Source organism: Bubalus bubalis, chromosome 12, assembly GCF_019923935.1.
Source record: "Bubalus bubalis isolate 160015118507 breed Murrah chromosome 12, NDDB_SH_1, whole genome shotgun sequence".
Classification (NCBI taxonomy): domain Eukaryota; kingdom Metazoa; phylum Chordata; class Mammalia; order Artiodactyla; family Bovidae; genus Bubalus; species Bubalus bubalis.
The window spans coordinates 73,116,135-73,135,592 of record NC_059168.1 but is presented as its reverse complement, the minus strand read 5'-3'; the positions used below and the strand labels follow the sequence as shown (position 1 = coordinate 73,135,592).

General features: G+C 40.2%; 1 protein-coding gene across 3 annotated transcripts in view; it reads right to left on the bottom strand.

The window, feature by feature from the left end:
- ASXL2 (ASXL transcriptional regulator 2) overlaps positions 1-9,985 on the bottom strand; it is a 109,742-nt gene extending 99,757 nt beyond the window's left edge. The window contains exon 1 of one of the 3 annotated variants that reach the window (XM_044926156.2): positions 9,599-9,985. In XM_044926156.2, coding sequence (XP_044782091.2) covers positions 9,599-9,655 — 57 coding nt within the window. In that variant the 5' untranslated portion in view covers positions 9,656-9,985. The remainder of the gene's footprint in view (positions 1-9,598) is intronic. The other 2 variants (XM_044926153.2, XM_044926152.2) reach the window with 2 other exon arrangements.
- Between the last annotated feature and the right edge of the window lie 9,473 nt (positions 9,986-19,458).

Here is a 19,458-nt window from a genome sequence, read left to right as displayed (position 1 = left end):
TGGGGAAAGAGTTTGCTTTCTTTTTTCCCTCTCAAGAATCATACAATTCAGTTGTGTTGAAAAACATGCCAGAACCTCCTATTAGGTGAAGATTTCAGGAGACTGGCAGATCTTAAGCACAGGCTTCTGTTGGAGACCTGTAAGCATGAGAGGTGTACAAGGAATGGGTATAAAATAAGAAACATTGAATGATGGGGGGAAAAAATGTATACCCCTAGGCATCCTTTTAATTCAAGAGCCCTACTCTAACCCTGATAACCTCTCTGTAGCTAGACTTTTCAGCTCTCTACAATACACCCCACAAATGGCCCCAAACACAGACAATGATGTTGTCACCTGCAGAAAAACATTACAACTAAAATAAAAATATCTGTCAGTTCAACTTCTACAACTCTCCACATTTGGATCCTAGATTGTCTTTTCTGGCCTTATCTTTTACTATACTTCGTAAGACTCAAAGGTAAATCAGCATGCATAAAACATACGCTGCATTTTTTCAGCCTTCCTTCTGCCTGGAATACCCTTATCCATATTCACCCCTGAATATCCAGGCCAAACCCTCTCTGAGACCAACCTTTCCATGTTCCTTCCTCCACTAGATTTTAATATTACTTTTAAGTTTGCTATTATACAGCCCCAACAACTCAAATTTATGGTATGATTATGGTTTATGATGAAACTTAGGTGAACCCAATACCAAGTTATCTCATAGTTCTGTGCCAGGATTCTGGCCATGGCTTAAGAGGGTCTTCTGCTGAGGGTCTCACAGAGCTGAAACAGAAGTGACAGCTGGGACTGTGAACTTATCTGAGGCTTGGGATTCTTTTCCAGGCTTACCATGAACCTTACTTGTTGGCAGGTTTCAGTCCCTTACTGTTTTATTGCTGACTTTTTGCCAGGAGTCACTCAGAAACTTCAGGCTGCCTGCCATTCCTTGCTACGTGCTTTCTCCACAGCAGTTCACAAAGTCTAAGTCAAGAGAGTGGGATCTGGCACACAATCTCCTAAAGCACGATATGGAGCTTCCACTGTGTTCCCAAACTTGTCTACAGCTTATTCAGGTCTCTGTCATTCATTCCACACTGACCTTGGGAAACAAGTGGCAAATGGGGTCCCTGAGACTAGAAAGCTTTTCATTAGAACTGTTTCAAACCTCTACACCTGATAAGAAATAACATCTGTACAATATTCAGTTTTCTCATTCAGAAACATAAGATGATCTACATTTATTAATTTTTCAGTAACATTAACAAACCATGCTTACAACACTTGCAACCCCTTGGACTACCTGGCTAGGCTCCTCTGTCCATGGGATTTCCCAAACAAGAATACAGGAGTAGGTTTCCCAAACAAGAATACAGGAGTAGGTTGCCATTTCCTTCTCCAGCTTCCCAACCCAGGGAGCGAACCTGCATCTCCTCCATTAACAGATGGGTTCTCTACCACTGAGCCACCAGGAAAGTCAACAACATACCATGTATCGTCAAAGAATTTTTCACATGTTCTAGCCTAATCATCGGAGAAGGCAATGGCACCCCACTCCAGTACTCTTGGAAAATCCCATGGACAGAGCAGCCTGGTGGGCTGCAGTCCATGGGGTTGTGAAGAGTCGGACACGACTGAAGCGACTTAGCAGCAGCAGCAGCAGCCTAATCATCTGATGCTCCAAAGGGTAAATTCTATTATCTCTATCTTAAAGTTGGGGGAAATTGAGGAACAGTTAGTCTAAAGTCCCTACAACTCCCAATGTGGTCCTTATACCAAAGCACCAGCATCACCTGTGAACTTACTGCAAATGCAGAATCTCTGACTACACTGCAGACCTACTGAATAATCATCTACATTATAATAAGCTTCCCAGATGATTCTTATACACACTAGTGTTTGAGCACTGATAAGCTCAATAAATTAAACAACCAAAATCAGATCCAGATTGTTAAGGTTATTCCCAAGCTGCTAATAAAAATAGTCTTGGGACTTCCCTGGAGGTCCAATGATTAAGACCCTGGGCTCCCAATGCAGGGGATATGAGTTCAATTTCTGGTCGGGGAACTAAGATCCTGCATATTGCTCGGGAGATGCCAAAAAAAAAAAATATATATATATATATATATATGTATATATAGGCCTATATTCCTCTTTACATCTTTCATAGGTGTTTAATGATATACATGAAAAGTGTTCATTATCTTTATCTTGTAATCCATCTTTTTGACATCTTTCTCCTTCTCTCCCCTCTCCACCACTCTCACACACACACAAACACAATGTAAAAGAGAAAACCTTTTCAAAAATATCAATTTCGTGGGTGCCATCCATTTAAACTTACAAAATTTGCCAGAACCACTCAAATCATATAGGAAACTATAAAATCAATAACAATACATTAAAATTTTTATGTTACTCTTTAGAATAAGTCACTAACATCGTTAAGCACTTTATTTGAAACTGAATATGGCTAAACCAACTACTAAATAATTCAGACATCAGTGGGTTAAAGATTCAAGATGATGTGGGCCACCCCAAGCTATTGAAAGTCCATTCTAAATGTAGTATCAATGATGTTTGCTGCTAAACATCAGCAGCAAAAGAATTTCCAAATGACAAAGTGTTTCACAACATAATTTTTACTAAAAGAGCAAATTACCAAGAAGATGCAGTACTTAATTAGGTTTACAGTGTCCCTTGATGTTCAGGACTCACTACATGTGTTTTTACAATTAACCAATTTTAGTTTTGCCAAGCAAGGTCAGAAGTAAAATTAACACAGAAATATCCAAATGTAATTCAAAAGGGTCTTGGAAGGCAAATACCGTGATGTGTCTTGAAATAACTTTCTTTCACAAACGAGAGGTACTGAACCAGTTTTCCTGGCAAACAATACTTTATATAGTTGACTAATTTTACTCAAATTGTGCTCTCTTTAAAATGACAACAGTGTCTTATCGCCAATAAAAAAGGTGAAAAACAACAAAGATTTAGCACTCATTTCTGCAGGTAGAAACATTTAAAAGAAAAGTCTCTGCCATCAAGAAGCACAGTCTTACTGATACATATGAACTGAATTTCTTCCTACTTGTTCATAACAAAATATGCATTTTATGTGGGGAATATACACACCTTAACAGCTAAACATTTTTTTAAAGCACTCATTTATAATCTTTTGAGAATGTTTTTCTTAATAGGACTTAAAACCTAGAAAAACACAAAAGGTAAAGATTGGCAAATTTATTTATTAATATATTATCATAAAAAAATGTCTGGGCAGGAAAAAAAAATGCATAAATCAGTCAAAGCCAAAATTGGGAAACAGATCTGTGACATGTATCACAAAGGGCCAGTTTCCTTAATCTACACTGCACTCTTAGAAACTAGAATAAAAAAGACCAGGAAGCAAAAAAAAAAAGAGTTTACTGAAAAATACACAGAAAGTCAATAAGCATAGGAAGTTATTCTATAACAGCAACTAAACAAACATAGGTATTTAAGCTTAATTAATATTAAGTAAAATTCAAAATTCAGTTCCGTAGTCCCACTAGTCACATTTGAAGTGCTCAATGGCCACACGTAACTAGTGGCTAGTGTACTGGACAGCACAGATACAGACCATTTCCATCAAGTTCTACTGAACAAAACAACTAAAGAAATGCCCTGTTAATGTACCAAAATGGCAAAGACTACAGATCCAGCAGGGTGTGGCAACCCATTTCAGTATTCTTGCCTGAAGAATCTCCATGGACAGAGGAGCCTAGAGGGCTACATTCATGGGGTCGCAAAGAGTCAGACACAACTGAGTGACTAAGCACATTAATTTCAGTTTGGTAACTAAATTATTTTCAATATTTGCATATGTACTTAATTCCTATTTTCAGTATAGTGACTCATCCAAGACTCTCTACATACTGCCGTTCTACTTTTTTAAAAATAATGAGTCTAGGACTTCCTGGTGATACAGTGGGTAAGAATTCGCCTGCCAATGCAGGGGACATGGGTTCAATCCTTGATCCAAGAAAATTCCACATGCCGAGGAGCAACTAAGCCTATGCGCCACAACTACTGAGCCCACACTTTAGAGCAGGAGAGCCGAAACTAATGCGCCCATGTGCTGAGACTACTGAAGCCCGTGTGTCTGGAGCCTGTGCTCCGCAAGGAGAAAAACCACCGAACAAAGAGTAGCTCCTGCTCTCCGCAACCTGAGAAAGCCTACAGGCAGCAAGGAAAAGGCCCTCCGCACAACCAAATATAAATGAATGAATGAATGAGTTATTTTTTAAAAGAACCTATATAACTGTAATAGAAAACTAACACTATTGTTAAGTCATATCTAAAGAATTCTAAAATTAAGTATGCTCAAAAACCTTTTAAAAACACGATAAATCAAACTGTACTAAAAGTACTAAATCGCGCAATACTACAACACTATAAACTATGAGGATGGCCTCTATGAGATATGGAAAGAAAGAAAACAGAACTAGTGGAGCATTCCAAGTCTTCTGGCTTCCCAGGTGGCCCTAATGGTAAAGCACCCGCCTGCCAATGCAGGACTCATAAAAGATGCAGCTTAGATCCCTGGGTCAGGAAGAACCCCTGAAGGAGGGCATGGCAATGCACTCCAGTATTCTTGCCCGGGGAATCCCATGGACAGAGGAGTCTGGCGGGCTACAGTCCATAGGGTCACAAAGAGTAGGACATGACTGTAGCGACTTAGTATGCATGCATGTATTAATAAAAAGGATAAAGACAGCCGACAAACCTTACTTATCAGGTTCCTGTAGTTCTATCTTCCACACAACTGGCCTCCTTCCAGATAGCTTTTGTAGTGAAAACATAATGCCCTTTCACTGACAGCAAAATTGCACAGCCTTTTAAAAGTAGATAGATTTTGTGGATGAGGAAAGAGTAAGGACTTCTGCAAATTTGACATCATTTTCTCAGCTCCTGTCATAATTCTAGGAGATGCAGCAGCAGCACTTTCCACAGAAATTTTTAACTTATATGTTCAAAAAAGATTTTTTTCCTTCCTTTTTCCTTAGTTTGTTTGTGGCCTTTCAAGACAGGAACATGAGAAGAGGACAGAAGGAAGGATGAACTGAAAATAATAATACAAAATATAAGGGCAAAATACAAGGGAACTTTACTTCGGTATTAAGGCAAAAATGAAGATCTCTCAAGCAAAGAATGCCCTAGCACAAACAGACCTGCAGATGGAAATCTCATAAACGTATCTAATATCTTATAATTTTATGTCAATTATACCTCAAAAAAAACTGGTTAGTTTTGAAAAGTATGGGTTAGAGCAGTTTCTCAGTTTTTCACCCATGCTCTTCACAATCTGTCTCATTCTATTTTTAACATATTCCAGGAAGATTTTGTCCAGTTTTACCTTCTATAAAACAATATTACAAAAACAATATATTTCTTTAATATGGTTTTCCAAGATGCACACTCTCCTGGAGGTTCTAATATTTACAAGTACAAACATAAGACAAACATAGACATAAAAAGACTCTGGCCAACCAATACAGGTCCAAGGAGATATCCCCAGGCCTGGCCATACTCCTAGCAGAAGATACTTACTTATGGTCAAGATTAAGAGAACTGAAACTTTTTAAGTTAATAAATCTGTTTTTTTCTAAAGTATATTTTAAGACTTTTTTCTTCCTAATCATTACATGTACTTTATCATTTTACTTTTAAGTAATTCTTTTCTATTTTCAATACTTCCTACAGAAAGGTAATTAGCTTATGAGAGTTATTCCTTTAATACAAATTTTCTTCCACTCTATTCCCTAAAGTTAAGTAACTTTAGGCGAGTGTGGTAAGTCGCTTCAGTCGTATCTGACTCTTTGCAACCCTATGGACTGTAGCCCACCAGGCTCTTCTGTCCATGGGGATTCTCCAGGCAAGAACACTGGCGTGTGTTGCCATGACCTCCTCCAGGGGATCTTCCCACCCCAGGGCTAGAACCTGTGGCTCCTGTACTGCAGGCAGATTCTTTACCACTGAGCCACCAGGGAAGTCCAAATGACTTTAGGTAAATAACATAAATTTTAAAACCTATGTACTTTCCAAACAGTATTAACCACTAAGTGAAGTCTAGATACAAAAAAAAAAAATTTTTCTTCTGTCTAGACATCACATGCTAAAGATCTACACTCGCCTGCTATTCTCCTCACCTCTAACACCCATCCTTCACTTACACTCTGACCACTTCACTCCTCAAAGATAACCTAATGCAGTCTCTAAGGTCTGCTGCTCTCTTTCACCTACAATCACAACAAATTTGTCCAAAAAAGACATTTTTCCTTTTTGATGTGTCCCCAGTTGTGGTGGGTGACAAGGGAAAACGTCAAAAAAAAAAAAAGTATCACCAAAATTATACTCTTTTGAAAGTTCTATTTTGTAAAAACAGCTAAATTCCTCAGGGATGTCACCTAATGTGTACATGATACAATGCTTTGTTTTGCTTAAAAAAAAAAACAAAAAAACGAGCGGAACTTCGAACACAGTTCTAAAGTCAATGTAATGATTCTCAGTATCTCTGGCTTACTACAAATTTTTCTGTTTTAATTCCACCAAATACTATACTGCAGGTCTCTTATCCAAATCACATCATCACCACTATCACTGTTACACGTAATGGGAGTTCCCTGGTGGCCTAGGGGTTAGTATTCCAGTCTTGCCATGGCCTGGGTTCTGCCATGGCCTAGGTTCAGTCCCCGGTAGGGGAACTGAGATCCTGCAAGCCACAGGGTGCAGCCAATAAATAAATAAATTTAAAATGTAATAGTGTTAACTAAATACTTGAATAATGCTTTTTATAACTAGTGTATTTATGAGACAAATATAAGATCAGTAGGGACACAATCCAGTGTTGTGAATGAGCATTCAAGTTCAACTGAATCTTAATTTCATTATTTCTCTGTGGGATGTCTTCAGTTATTGGAACTCGTCTATTCTCTACATTTAATCAGACTTTGGCATAATCTCATAATTATATAATAATTATGAATCATATTATTTTTCCCTTTTCAGGTTGTTCAAAGCAATCCTGTATCAATTTGTGTAGCTCTCTCACATACACACAAAACCCCAAATCACAAATATATGTGATATAAATACATATATATGTGAATAATTTTATCTATTGCTCTATTATTGGTCAGGAACACAACCCCATTTTAATAACGTTCTCTAAAACAGGATAGCTCTACAATGTAGGTACCAAGAACACAATAAAATATGAAGTAGACATTGCCTATACTCAATGAATAATTTTAATATATCCTTTCTGAAACTGTTCATAGAACATTTGGCCTTAATGCCTATGAGGTAAGTTTAAGACTTGCTTCTCCTGGTTCTCTTAATCTTATAAAATATACAGTTTCCTAATTTAGGTCAAAGTTATCTCTGTCAAACCACTAACTTTCTGATCTCATTATTCTGCATCTGAAAATATTAAAGATTTACTTTTGTTTATTCTTCTCACATTTACTTCTACCTATTTCTCCTGTAAACAGAAACCTTTGACCACTGAGGTTTAAATACTTTTATAGATGATAAAAAAGAGTAGAGTGTTTTCTAGATTTTGGCTACTAGAAAAAAGAAGTTTTAGTGTCACCATTCTCTTTCTAAAATTCATTTTTATTTAGTCTGAGCTCTTATGTATTTGCCAGAATCAAATAAAAATACCAAACCACTAATACACCAATCCCTTCAGGAACTCACTCAAAGATCTACTGATTAGCTCTAGTCTTTACATCTTCTAAATATTACTTGCACATAACTAGCTAAGGCTTGAAATGTTTGTTATAAATGAGCAAACATAATCATTTACTATAGGAAAATAGACTGTAGATGCAAATTTTTCCTGTCACAATCTCCCAAAGATTAGACTATTTTATCCAAAGAGATAATTCATAAAGTACTCATGAAATTCTAGAGACTTAAAATTAATTAACACAATGAAGATTGGGATCTGGTTACTTATGAATAAAATTTACTATCCTTCTTTAAAAGAGGTCTTGAGGTAGTGTTGATCAAGTAGAACAATTCCTCCTTCACTCCTTTTGTGAAGGAGGAATTTCCCCACCACCCAACAAAATTATTTCTAGAGTTTTTTCTTTGGAGGGAAACGACCAGCAATTACAGTTATGAAGGTACACTGTAAATGAAAGCACTCAACAAATAAAATGTGCTTTTATTTATTCACTAACTTTTACACATTTCCTACAAAACCAGACAAACAAGTTTAAGATTCACGAATCCTCTAAAACATACCATTTACAAAACAAATGCACAAGATTTACAAAGCAAATGTGCAAGAATGAATAAACAAAAATACCCAGATTTGGGGAAATAAAAAAGACGGGGCGGTAATATATCAAATGTTAACAGAGCTTGGTTAGATGCATGCCTTATTTCCTTTTTTATACTAAAATACTATAATTTCCCTAACTTTCCCACAGTGAACATTTGCTACTTCAGAAAACTCCCCTTTAAAAAATAAAACATACAACACACCATAAAGAGGGGCTTCATTCAGAGGGGCTCTCCAGGTTGTACAAGTATTATTGTCATGATTCACCATTAAAAATGCTTCCATCCTTCTCGCCTCCCAACACTAAAACGCTGCTGTCTCACGTCCTATTACTTTTCTGCTGCACCCTCAGAAGATGGAATGAACCTGACTTTCTCCAAACCTTTCATTTCTAAATATATATACATGGACGCTTTTAACTTTTTCATAAAAAAACATAAAAGTTCTCACTCATCCTCAATACTCTGTTTTTTAAACCTACCTCTAAATTTCGTTAAGATAAATTTAGAAGGAAAAAAAGGATGGTTTTATCCACTAATCACAACTTCGTGAGGCCATCACCACTTTAGCTACGGAAAAATCAAGGCCGGGTAAAACTACAGGTCCCACCATGCATTGCTGCCTTGTTCAGAGTAGGTCTCTACGGAAACAGGAAAAAAAAAAAAAAAATTCTACAAGTCCCACCTGTTACTTCGTTTCTAAACACCTCCTGCACTTTCGGCTCCAACAGCAAACATAAAACAAGAGCCTCGTGACCTCCGGCCGGATCCAGGAGCCCAGACAAGCAGGGGCCCCGGAGCCGAGCGGTGTGCCTGCTACAGCGGGTCAATTCTACCCAGTTCCACCGCTCCCCTCTTCTTTCTGGGGCTGGGTGCATGCACAAGCCTTCCCCTATCCGCATCCAATGGGGGCTCCTTAGCCGCACAAGGGAGAAGAACCGGTTACTGTGCAAGCACAACAGACTTCCCCATGCTGGGGCAGGGGCTACCACAGAGTGGGGGTGAGAGCGCAGTGACTCCGACAGGCAGCTTCAAAACACCATAGAGGAACCACCGCAGACGCGGGGAGAAGCCACAGCCCCGCGGCGACCCTCTTCCGCTAGGCGCCTCCATTCCCACAGGGACCACAAGCCCGACACAAACCGCCGCCCTCGCCGCGCGGTTTTGTGCCCCCCTTAGCCGGGTCGCAGTGCCACTGACCTCCCTTCCCCTGCGACCGAGGGAGGGCGGCGAGGGAACGAAATCCTCCCAGCCTTCCCGTCCGCTCCCTCCGCCTTACCGTCTTGGCGGCCTCCGCCCAGGTCCTGCCCTTCTTCCTACGGCCCTTTTCCCTCATGTCGGGTCTTGAACTGACTGGGAGGCTCCCGTGTCCGGGCTCCGGCCGCCCTCCCTGCCTGCTCTGCTCTGCGCTGTTCTTCCCGCTGTGCCGGGAAAGGTGGGAGAAAGGGGAAGTCAGGCCGGAGGAGCACCGGAGCAGAGGAAGCGACGGGGGTGGTGCGCTGGGGGCGGTCTATGGGGCGGCCGGTCCTCCTGCTGCCGTTACCACTGCTACCGCCGCTGCCATATTGGGTCCTTACTGTACAGGCAGCCGCTACGGTCATGTGACCGCTCCCGCGCGGCCGTCACTACTGTACGCAGCCGGCCGCGCGAACGAGCGTGTGCGCGCCCCCGCCTCCCGCGCGGGGCCACAGGGAGAGCGAGCCGGCCGGCCGCGGCGTCTGGCCACTCCCCCGTCCTTCCGTTCTCAGCCTCTCCTCCAGAGCATGCGCAATGGGGAGGGCCGACGCTACGTTGCGTCTGGCGTCCTTCGCTCACGCCTATAGCGAAAACCTGCCTGCGGAAGCGGAACTTGATCCGTCCGGGAAGGTTTATTGGGAGGTTTCTGACCGCGTGCGGGGCGCGGCGGTGTCCGTAGAGCCTGGGAAGAGTTAGGCTCTTCTCTTTGGGGGTGACTCTCTCAGCTGTCATTTTCGATAAGCCTGTAACTTGCCTTTTCTGTTTGTCCATGTTAATTTTTTAAAAGGTTATCTTTTTGAAGATTTGCCACAGTTCTCATCTACTTATTTGCCGCACTTGATAGATGAGGCAATCTGAGATTGAGTGATGCCACACTAGAATGTGGTGAAGCCAAAAATCAAATCACAAGCTCAGAGTCCTTTCCGTCACCTCAGAATGCCTCTCAGTCTTAGGTAACCTTTATTTTCAGGCCACCAATAACTACCTTCATGCTTTTACATGTGAATGTCTCATCAAGGACACAAATGGTGTCTTTTTTATCTTGGTGAGCTCATTGCCTGGCTCAGTGCCTGTACATATCAGGCGCCCAGTAAATATTTGCTGAATGATTCAGCTGTATCTGTGGTCAGAAACCATTATTTGTAGTGACCATAACGACCTCCTGAAAGATCCAGAATGTGGCATCTTCCGTCGCATTGTTCATGTCTGTATACTTTGCAAGTAAATAGAATGTGTAGTAATGCCTAGTAATCTCCCAAACCCACCTGCTTCCAGAACCTGCTTCTGATCTACTAAATTGGAAAAGACTCTGATGCTGGGAGGGATTAGGGGCAGGAGGAGAAGGGGACGACAGAGGATGAGATGGCTGGATGGCATCACTGACTCGATGGATGTGAGTCTGGGTGAACTCCGGGAGTAGGTGATGGACAGGGAGGCCTGGCGTGCTGCGATTCATGGGATCGCAAAGAGTCGGACACGACTGAGCGACTGAACTGAACTGAAACTTACTATATTCTAAAATAGGACTGAGGGACTTCGCTGGTGGTCCACTGGCTAAGACTCCACTCCCAATGCAGCAGACCACGGTTCGATTCTTGGTTGGGAACTAGATCCCACATGCCACAACTAAAGATGTAGTGCAGCAACATAAATATTTTTTAAAAATAAAATAGGACTGAGAGTTGCGCTGACTCTTGGGAGAAAAGAGAGCTGAGAACAGTCGTTATCTTGGAGTCCAGGATAGATTTCAGAAGTATATGGCCCCCTGAAATTATGAAAAATATTTTGTGTGTATTAGCTGTGCATTTTCTGAGAAAAGGATTTATAACCTTTCCTCAGTTTTTAAAAGGGATCAAGGGATTTACCAGGTAACACAGTGGTAAAGACTTAGTGCTCCCAATGCAGCAATCATGAGTCTGATCCCTGTTCAGGGAATTAAAATCCTGGTTGGTGGGAGGTACAGCCAAAAGAAATAAAAGGAGTCTGTTACACACTAGCAGACAAAGTCTTAATAGGGAGCATGAGAGGCCATCTAGATACTTCCTTATTTTTCTGCTTCAGTCATTGAGCAAACAACCCCATAGCAGCAACTGGTAAGAAATATATTATCACAAATTCCTTTAATAACTCATAACACTCTCTGTAACACTCTAGGTATGTACCATGTCACTCTAAAGCCTAGGTCAGTTCAAGAAGCCTATCTCCATTCCCAGTTGTTGACTGGGATTTGCCATCTAGCCCAAATTTTAAGATTTTTTTTTTTTATTTCTGTGAAAAATGCCATTGAAATTTTGATACAGATTATATAGACTTTGTAGATCACTATGTGCAGTATGGACATTTTAACAGCATTAATCCTTCCAACCGTAAGCATAGAATATCTCCTTTTATTTGTGTTTTCTTCAGGTTCTTTCATCAATGTCTTACAGGGTATATAGATCTTTCACCTCGGTTAAATTTATTCCTAAGTATTTCATTCTTTTTGATGCTATGGTCAATGGGATTGTTTTCTTAATTTCTCTTTCTGATAGTTTGTTGTTAGTGTATTAAAATACAACAGGGAGATTCCCTGGTGGTCCTATGGTTGGGATGTGGGCTTTCACTGCCATGGACCTGGGTTCGATCCCTGGTTGGGGAGCTAATATCCCACAAGCCACATGGTGTGGCAAAAAAAAAAAAAAAAAAATTAATGCAACAGATGTTTGTATTGATTTTGTACCCTGCAACTTTACTGAATTTGTTTATTTGTTTTAATAGTTTTTGGTGGAGTCTTTAGGATTTTCAATTAATATATATAAAATCCTGTCATCTGCAAATAGTGACTGTTTTGTCTCTGCCTTTCTAATTTAGATGTCTTCATGTCTTTTTCTTCCTAATTTCTCTGGCTAGGACTTCAATACCATGTTGAATAAAAATGCCAAGAGTGGCATCCTTGTCTTGTTCCTATTAGAAGAAAAGCATTCAACTTTCCTCCATTGAGAATGATAGCTGTGGGCTTGTCAAATATGGCCTTTATTATGTTGGGGTACATTCCCTCTATACCAGTTTATTGACAATTTTTATCTTAAAAAGGATGTTGAATTTTGTCCAGTGCTTTTTCTGTACCTGTTCAAATGATCATATGTTTTTATCCTTCGTTTTGTTAAATGTGTTGTAGTATAACATTGATTTGTGGATATTGAACCACGCTTGCATCCCTAGAATAAATCCCACTTGATCATGGTATATGATACTTGTAATATACCATGGAATTAGTTTACTAATATGTTGTTGAGGATTTTTGCATGGGTGTTCCTCAGAGATACTGGTCTCTAATTTTCTTTTGTTGTAGTGTCCTTGTCTGGTTTAGGTTGGCCTCATATAATGATTTTGGAAGAGTTCCCTCCTCTTCCATTTGCTGTAAAAGCTTGAGAAGGCTTGGTATTAATTCTTCCTTAAATGTTTGGTAGAATTCACCATGAAGGCATCTGGTCCTGGACATTTCTTTGTTGGGAGGTTTTTGACTACTGATTCAATCTCCTTACTAGTAGTAAGTCTCGGAGAAGGCAATGGCACCCCACTCCAGTACCCTTGCCCAGAAAATCCCATGGATGGAGGAGCCTAAAAGGCTGCAGTCCATGGGGTCGCTGAGGGTTGTACACGACTGAGCGACTTCCCTTTCACTTTTCACTTTCATGCATTGGAGAAGGAAATGGCAACCCACTCCAGTGTTCTTGCCTGGAGAATCCCAGGGACAGGGAAGCCTGTTGGGCTTCCGTCTATGGGGTTGTACTGAGTCGGACACGACTGAAGTGACTTAGCAATAGCAATAGTAGTAAGTCTATTCAGATTTCTCTCTCTTCATGATTCAGTCTTGGTAGGCTATCTGTTTCTAGGAATTTATTCATTTCTTCTAGGATGTCCAAAATGTTGGCATATAATTATTCATGTTGTTCAGTCACTCAGTAGTGTCTGACTCTTTGCATCCCCATGAACTGCAGCACACCAGGCTTCCCTGTCCTTCACCATCTACTGGAGCTTGCTCAAACTCATGTCCATTGAGTAGGTGTTGCCATCCAACCTTCTTGTCCCCTGTCGTCCCCTTCTCCTCCTGCCTTCAGTCTTCCCCAGCATCAGGGTCTTTTCTAATGAGTCGGCTCTTTGCATCAGGTGGCCAAAGTATTGGAGCTTTAGCTTCAGCATCAGTCCTTCCAATGATACTCAGGATTGATTAATTATTCATAGTTGTCTCTTATGATTCATTATATTTCTGTAGTATCAGTTGTAATGTCTCCTCTTTCATTTATAACTTTATTTGAGTCCTCTTTCTTTTTTCTTGGTTAGTCTAGCTAAAGGTTTGCGTATTTTGTTTATCTTCTTAAAAAACTGTTCTCCGTTTCATTGATTTTTTCTACTGTCTGCTAAGTCTCTATTTCATTCATTTCTACTCTGATCTCTGTTATTTTCTTCTTTCTACTAACTTTGTGCTTAGTTTGTTCTTCCTTTTCTAGTTCCTTGAGGTATAAAGTTAGGTTGTCTATTTGAGAGCTTTCGTTTTTCTTTTCTTTTTTTTGCCATGCATGCAGCTTATGAAATTTTAGTTCCCCAAATAAGAATTGAACCTAAAGTCCCCAGCAATGAGAATGCCAAGTCCTAACCACTGGACTGCCAGGGAATTCTGAGAGCTTTCTTTTTTCTTTAAGGTAAGAGTTTATTTCTGTAACCTTCCCTCTTGAAACTGCTTTTGCTGCATCCCAGAAGTTTTATTATGTTGTATTTCCATTTTCAGTTGTCTCAAGATTTTTTTTAAATTTCCCTTTTGATTTATTTGACGCACTGTTTGTTCAGGAGGATGTTGTTTAGTCTCAGCATAGTTGTGAATTTTTCAGTTTTCTTCTTTTAATTGATTTCTAGTTTCATATCATTATGGTTGGAAAAGATGCTTGATAGAATTTCAGTTTTCTTGAATGTACTAAGATTTGTTTTTGTGGCCAAACATATAATCTATCCTGGAAAATGTTCCATGTACACACGAGAAGAATGTATATTCTGCTGCTGTTAGATGGAATGTTCAGTAAGTGTCTGTTAAGTCCATCTGGTCTAACATGGCATTAAGTCCAAAGTTTCTTTATTGACTTTTCTTTCTGGATGACCTATTTATTGTTGAAAATTGTATTTTTGAGTCTTCTACTATTATTGTAATGCTGTATATTTCTCCCTTAAAATCTGTTAATATTTGCTTTATATATTTAGGTGCTCCTGTGTTGAGTATGCAAATATTTAAAAATGTTATACTCTTGATAAATCAATCCTTTTATAATTATATAATGACCTTCTTTGTATCTTGCTATAGTTTTTGGCTTAATGTCTGTTTTGTGTGCAAATAACAAGATTATAGAGATAGAGAATAAATTATTGGTTGTGAAAGTTTGGAGATAGTGGAGGGAGGGAAATAGGTATGACTGTAAAGGGGTAACATGAAAAACCATTGTCCATCAGCTGGTGAACAGATGAACAAAGTCTGCTTTATGCATGCAATGGAATACTACCGAGCAAGCAAAAGGAATAAAATATTAATACATCCAACAACATAGATGAGTCTTAAATCATAATCAGTGAAAAAAGTCAGATAAATCTCATCACAAGGAAGAAGTTTTATTTTTATTTTATCTATATGAGGTGGTGGATGTTAACCCATTGTGGTAATCATTTCACAATATATATAATTCAAACAGTCATGCTGTATGCCTTAAACCTATAGAGTGATGTATGCCAACTATTTCTCAATAAAAATGGAGGGAAACAGGTAAAAAAGTAAGGGGAAAAAAGTCTATTTTGTGTCATATAAGTATAGCCTCTGCTCTTTTTGGCTTTCATTTGTGTGGAATATCTTTCTCCATCCCTTCACTTTCAGTCTGTTCATGCCTCTAAAGCTGAAGTGAGTCTCTTGTGACAGCATATAATTGGGTCTTATTATCTGTTCAACAACTCTATATCTTTTGATTGGGGAAGGAAAAAATATCTTAAAGTTACTTTTGTTCATATGTTAAAAAGATAATTAGATATTCTTTGTACCTATGTTTTATGTTTCAGTTTGAGTGTAGATTAGGTAAATAATGCACATGGTAATCAGAATTCATTATAATTAACTGTAGAAACTACCGCACAATTGCACTCATCTCACACGCTAGTAAAGTAATGCAATGCTCAAAATTCTCCAAGCCAGGCTTCAGCAATACGTGAACTGTGAACTTCCAGATATTCAAGCTGGTTTTAGAAAAGGCAGAGGAACCAGAGACCAAATTGCCAACATCCGCTGGATCATGGAAAAAGCAAAACAGTTCCAGAAAAAACATCTATTTCTGCTTTACTGACTATGCCAAAGCCTTTGACTGTGTGGATCACAATAAACTGTGGAAAATTCTGAAAGAGATGGGAATACCAGACCACCTGACCTGCTTCTTGAGAAACCTGTGTATAAGTCAGGGAGCAACAGTTAGAACTGGACATGGAACAACAGACTGGTTCCAAATAGGAAAAGGAGTACGTCAAGGCTGTATATTGTCACCCTGCTTATTTAACTTATATGCAGAGTGCATCATGAGAAACGCTGGGCTGGAGGAAGCACAAGCTAAAATCAAGATTGTCGGGAGAAATAATAACCTCAGATATGCAGATGACACCACGCTTGTGGCAGAAAGTGAAGAACTAAAGAGCCTCTTGATGAAAGTGAAAGAGGAGAGTGAAAAAGTTGGCTTCAAGCTCAACATTCAGAAAATGAAGATCATGGCATCCGGTCCCATCACTTCATGCCAAATAGATGGGGAGACAGTGGAAACAGTGGCTGATTTTATTTTTGGGGGCTCCAAAATCACTGCGGATGGTGATTGCAGCCATGAAACTAAAAGTCTCTTGCTCCTTGGAAGGAAAGTTATGACCAACCTAGACAGCATATTAAAAACCAGAGACATTATTTTGCCAACAAAGGTCCATCTAGTCAAGGCTATGGTTTTTCCAGTAGTCATGTATGGATGTGAGAGTTGGACTATAAAGAAAGCTGAGTGCTAAAAAATTGATGCTTTTGAACTGTGGTGTTGGAGAAGACTTTTGAGAGTCCCTTGGACTTCGAGGAGATCCAACCAGTCCATCTTAAAGGAGATCAGTCCTGGATGTTCATTGGAGGGACTGATGTTGAAGCTGAAACTCCAGTACTTTGGCCACCTGATGCGGAGAACTGACTCATTTGAAAAGACCCTGATGCTGGGAAAGATTGAGGGAAGGAGGAGAAGGGGACGACAGAGGATGAGATGGTTGGATGGCATCACCAACACAATGGACATGGGTTTGAGTGGACTCCAGGAGTTGGTGATGGACAGGGAGGCCTGGTGTGCTGCGGTTCATGGAGTCGCAGAGTCAGACACAACTGAGCGATTGAACTGAATTGAACTGAACTGTAGAAAAATGCCCCAGCTTGGTACAATTATTCAGTTCTGTCTAATGGTAATCCAAGGACATTTCCTTTTTAAGAAAAATTTTCCTGTAGCCTCACAAGTGGTAGAACCAAGATTAATTTCAGGGAGAAACAGTTGTTTTAAAAAGACAATAGTGGATTTCCATGGTGGCCCAGTGATTAAGAATCCACCTGCCAATGCAGGAGACACTGGTTCAGTCCCTGGAATGGGAAAATCCCACGTGTTAATGAGCAACTAAGCCCGTGCGCCACAACTACTGAAGCCTGCACACTCTAGGGCCCGCAAGCTGCAACAAGAGAAGTCACTGCAGTCAAAAGCCTGCACATCACAATGAAAAGTAGCCCCCACTGGCAGCAACTAGAGAAAAGCCCGCACCCAGCAATGAAGACCCAGCAAAGCCAAAAATAAATGAATAAAATTTTTTAAAAGATAATATTGAGTAAACAGTGTAGCAAGAATGCACCAGAGCATAGGTCTTCTGAAGCCCTTGTTAGCTCTACCCTAGCCATAGACTTCAGCCTTAATCACTTTGTCATTTCAAACATGCTTACCTTGACTTAGATCATGACCAGGATGCAGGCTGTTAGTGGATCCTGTTCAAAGTCCTTGCCTCTGACCCTACATTGGTCAACAGCAGTGGCTACACAAAGAAAGAGGTGCCAGACTCTGACTGGGCTGGAATTCCTCCACCTAAGTACGTTCTGCCTATCAGAAGTTGGGCAAGTCCCTTATACTTTTTAAGCCTCAGTTCTCTCTACTAGATCTGAATGAAGTATTAGACTTAAAAAGGGCTTCAAATGGCACCTGGTATGTTGTAAGCCATCAACAAATGTTAGCTATTGTATCTTGTATTTGTTTCTGGCTTACAATGTAACAGGTGCTATTGAAGCGCTTTACATCTTTTACTCATTCAGGCCTAATAGAACTGTATGTTACAAGTGATTCCCTGGTAGTGCTTCCCTGGTAGTTCCCTGGTAGTTCCCTGGTAGTTCAGTAAAGAATCTGCCTGCAGTGTGGGAGACCCAGATTCTCCTGATTCTCGTGGTTAGGAAGATCCCCTGGCGAAGGGAATGGCAACCCACTCCAGTATTCTTGCCTGTAAAATCCCATGGACAGAGGACCCCGGCGGGCTACAGTCCATGAGGTTGCAAAGAGTCAGACACGACTGAGCGAATAATGCACACATGTTATAAGTAGATGTTCTTAACTCTTCTTCCCTCCTGCAAAACTTATACATACCCTGTTTCCATTTCTCTACTACGCAACAAGATTTAACTTACTTGGTGGCTAGCAAGAGGAAAAGACAAGAAAAGAATTGACTTTTGAATGTCTGTTATATACCTGCAATTTATATGAGGATATGAAGATGAAGAACTTCTCAAGAAATATTTCTCTTAGGAGCAATTTCTGCCAACTAGTAATATGATCTTGAAAATACACAAGACAATTCAATTAAACAGATTAATTTAGTATCTTCCAACCATGAGCCAAACACTGAGGACCAGAAATGAGTGCAAGAGGGCAAAACAAAAAAAAAAAAAAAAAAAAAGAGGGCAAAACATGGAAGATAAAGACTATGTCTATGATGTTCATTATTATATTTTCAGTGTCTGGAATAACACCTTGTAACAGGAGATGCTCAATATAATTTTATTAAATGAAAAAGTAGGTAAATGAGCAAGACGTAGCCCCTACTCCCAAGTAGCTAATGTTAAAGTAAAAAAGATAAATAAACAAATTAATGATGATACAGTGCCCTGCTGCTGCTGCTGCTAAGTCACTTCAGTCGTGTCCGACTCTGTGCAACCCCATAGACAGCAGCCCACCAGGCTCCCCCATCCCTGGGATTCTTCGAGCAAGAACACTGGAGTGGGTTGCCATGCAGTCATAAACATACATGCAAAACCCTAAAGTGAGATGGATGAAAAGGTGATAAATTCTATGGGGATTAGGGGTGGGGAGGGTGTCCAGCAAGGCTATAAAGAAGAGCCCTTTAGATTGTGATTTAGAGTGACAGCCAGTAAAGAGAGTAGATGGGGCAGGGATAGTAACTGAGATTAAAAACAGGAAAATCAGTTAGAAGGGCTTTATAACTGGTCTTCCAGAGGGCATTACATCCTCAGGTTCTAAATCAGGCTTCCTAACCAGGGGCCTAGAGGGGAGCCAATTAGCTTAGATGAAATTACCTCTTTATTTTCACTGCTGCTGCTGCTGCTAAGTCACTTCAGTCATGTCCAACTGTGCGACCCCATAGAAGGCTCCACGGTCTCTGGGATTCTCCAGGCAAGAACACTGGAGTGGGTTGCCATTTCCTTCTCCAATGCAGGAAAGTGAAAAGTGAAAGTGAAGTCGCTCAGTCGTGCCGACTCTTAGCAACCCCATGGACTGCAGCCTACCAGGCTCCTCTGTCCATGGGATTTTCCAGGCAAGAGTACTGGAGTGGGTTGCCATT